The 3,073-nt window shown below is 31.0% G+C and overlaps 2 protein-coding genes across 2 annotated transcripts; both read right to left on the bottom strand.

Annotated features, from left to right (window-relative positions):
• Positions 1 to 242: 242 nt before the first annotated feature.
• Positions 243 to 2,301, bottom strand: LOC109119158 (uncharacterized). The gene is made up of 4 exons (XM_069292747.1): positions 1,967 to 2,301; positions 1,540 to 1,749; positions 824 to 1,434; positions 243 to 753 (listed from the first exon to the last, which is right to left on the bottom strand). Exons 3-4 carry the CDS (start codon positions 1,187 to 1,189, stop codon positions 310 to 312), a joined length of 810 nt encoding a protein of 269 aa, XP_069148848.1. The 5' UTR covers positions 1,190 to 1,434; positions 1,540 to 1,749; positions 1,967 to 2,301; the 3' UTR covers positions 243 to 309.
• Positions 1,244 to 2,267, bottom strand: LOC138340351 (uncharacterized). Its single transcript, XM_069292066.1, has 3 exons — positions 2,063 to 2,267; positions 1,540 to 1,749; positions 1,244 to 1,434 (listed from the first exon to the last, which is right to left on the bottom strand). Exons 1-3 carry the CDS (start codon positions 2,265 to 2,267, stop codon positions 1,244 to 1,246), a joined length of 606 nt encoding a protein of 201 aa, XP_069148167.1.
• Positions 2,302 to 3,073: the final 772 nt, after the last annotated feature.

Below are 3,073 nucleotides of genomic sequence, written 5' to 3'. Positions count from 1 at the left end.
ATCTCACTTTAACATATATGAAACTGTATGAATCATGTATGAAAATTATATGAATTATGAATGTCATATTAAAATTTGATATATAGTACATAGAAATGATATATGAAAAATATATGAATTATGACAAATTATAAAATATATTTTTCAAAATACAAACACAAACAAATTGTATGTATATTACTGGCATGAATAATGTATGAAAACTGTATGAATACTGTATGACATTTGTATGAATATTAATATTATTCAATAAAAAAACACATTTATAACAATGTAATGCCTCAATAACACAGATTTAACATTACGACATCATTGTTTTTGTACAGGATAATTTGAACAAGTCTTCTTATTGTGTCCAACCTGATGGCATCTACTGCATGTGCTTTTTGTCTTCTTGAACTTCACATCTGCGAATCCCTTCCACCGTTCAAGTTTGGGTCTTCCTGCTGCTCTTTTTGGACCAGGCGGCATCAATTTAGGATCTGAAATATAACTTGGTATATCCCATGTACTCTCGCACGGGATAGGCTCGACAGGAATGGCATAAGCATCTTTGAAATTCTTGAGGCTATAAAAAGCAGAACAGAAATCTGCTTCATGTAACTTCCTGTACCGGAGAACAGCAATTGCATGACCACATGGTATCTCATAATGTTGAAATCTTCCGCAACTACATATCCTTGTGTTCAAATTTACTATGTATTTCTTTGCTCCTTCAGCTACAGCATGCAGATCAACAGTTGAAGGTATCACCTGTGAAAAAAAAATTTATACATGCTGAAGATTAGTATGAATTAAAAATACAAAACAGTGAAAAACATACCCTCATATTGCACGACAACGTAACACTTTTCTGTAGATAAACATCATATTTTTTTGTCAGATTAGATGTAGTCTTATCAGCCTCCTCATTATGCTTGTGAATCCACCTCTGAATTGTCACCCTCATAAACTCAAGAAGTGAAATCACCGGTAACCTCCGTGCTAATCTGTTAACATTATTCAATGACTCCGCGATGTTTGAAGTCATCGTCCATGTGCGCTTACAATTCAAGTAAGCTCTTGACCATTTGCTATAACCAATATCAAACAAGTATGGCCGTATTCGCGTATCTATCTGATCTATTCTTCCCATAATTGTCTCAAACTGTTGTTTTTTATAAGCTTTTGCCAATGAAAAGAACAACATCTTCAAATCTTCAGTATTTCTATTGAAATTCTTCAAAACATTGACTGATAAATGTCATATGCATGCATAATGTTCTGATTCAGGATATACATTTGTTGTCCCTTTCCATATGCTTTCATTTCTGTCTGACATAAAACACATATTTTGTCTAACTCCATATGCTTCTCTAAATTGCTCAAAGAACCATGTCCATGAAGCATCATTTTCAGAATCTACTATCGCATGCGCCAACGGAAGTATATGACCTGCTCATTAATTTTTTTTAAAAATATCACACAAATAAAAAATATCATTCATATACTTTTTCATTATATTATATAATTAGAAAATTATATAGGCTAATATTTTACCTCCCGGATCCAATGTGCTTGCAGTTAACATTGTACCACCATATGAACATTTTAATGCAGCACCATCAACAACAACAATTGGCCTACAATATTCCCAGCCCCTAATACATGCTTCTAAAGCAACAAATGCATATAAAAATGTATCATCTTCATTCCTTTTTATTTTCAAAACAGATCCTGGATATGTTTGCTCCAAAATGTAAAAATAACCTGAAAATAACAGTCCAATTCATACATAAAAAATACATAGTTCATACATAAAAAATACACATAACTGTTACTGTATAAATTTATTTTGAAATTACCTGAAAATAACAGCCCAATTTATACATAAAAAATACATATCTTATAGATAAATAATACACGAAACTGTTAATACACAACAAAATAAACAAATGTTTATATTTATCATTATATTCGAAATTACCAGGTAATCTTGCATAAGATTCTGCTGGATCTCCTCGCACCAACTTTACTTATTTTTCTTTAGCTCTCCATGTCTGTATGTATGTCAACGAAACACCATGCAATTTCAACATATCATCAGCTACATCTTTTGGAGTATATACCTTAGATGGATCAATATAATTATCCATTATCAATACAGCTACAACGTCAGTTATCCCTTGACGTCTGGCATAAACTCTTTCTCTAACACAACATGTATGCTGAGCAATATACTTCCGTACTTTGAATAAACTAGATTTATTCAAACTAGATGCCCTCATCATCCAAGAACAACTCTTAGAAATACAATGCAGATGATAACTGTTACAGAATTTAATAAAATATACATTACAATATATATATTATAACAAAACAAAATTAATAAATAAATAAATTTAAACTTACTTAGATGCATTACAACGTGCAACCCGAAAGCTGAACTTCTCAACAAGTCCAACATGCCTCATAACCTCCTTAAGGGTTTCTTTATTATTATAAATCTGATTTTCAGCTACAAATAAATTAGAATGATCACATATTATATCATTATCTACTTCACTATTATCATTGACTACTCCGTCTAAATCCATTCCGATCAAACGGATAGAATTGTTGGAGTATAGATCTATGTTATTCTGTGATAATCTAACATCAGAATTTATTATATCATTAACTATAACTCTATGACATTCGTTATACTGCCCACAATCTTTCATCATAATGGATATTTTGTAAAAAAAATCCAAATTCACCCTCATCTGATCTAGATAAACCTTTACCCCAACATCATCATGAATTTTTATAGGTGGACACATTTCGCTAACTATATACTTTATCTCAACAGAATTTAGATTTTCTTCTATGTTTAGCTGAGTTACTATAGAATTAACTAAACCAGTATAAAGAGTAGAAGTATCGTATAGGATGCCCTCCACTTCAAAGTCGACGTATTTCCCTGTTTCACAACATTAAAATTACATTCAGTGCATCCCATAATAAAATTAAAAATTTATTCATACTCAATTAACACAGATTTCGTACAAAATTTATATACAAGTAACTATTTACCACACAATTCATACACTTC

The sequence above is a fragment of the Solanum lycopersicum genome, chromosome 12 (assembly GCF_036512215.1).
Source record: "Solanum lycopersicum chromosome 12, SLM_r2.1".
In the NCBI taxonomy this organism is placed as follows: Eukaryota; Viridiplantae; Streptophyta; class Magnoliopsida; order Solanales; family Solanaceae; genus Solanum; species Solanum lycopersicum.
Note: the sequence above shows the minus strand (reverse complement) of the source record. Positions and strands in the feature narration are given on the sequence as shown.

Coding starts and splice junctions, on each gene's coding strand:
- LOC109119158 (XM_069292747.1), bottom strand. CDS start 1,189: ATGTTGTTCTTTTCATTGGCAAAAGCTTATAAAAAACAACAGTTTGAG. Junction 754..823: donor CGTTGTCGTGCAATATGAGG/GTATGTTTTTCA, acceptor TTTTTTTCACAG/GTGATACCTTCAACTGTTGA.
- LOC138340351 (XM_069292066.1), bottom strand. CDS start 2,267: ATGAGGGCATCTAGTTTGAATAAATCTAGTTTATTCAAAGTACGGAAG. Junction 1,750..2,062: donor TGATATGTTGAAATTGCATG/GTGTTTCGTTGA, acceptor TGTTATTTTCAG/GTTATTTTTACATTTTGGAG. Junction 1,435..1,539: donor AAGCACATTGGATCCGGGAG/GTAAAATATTAG, acceptor ATTAATGAGCAG/GTCATATACTTCCGTTGGCG.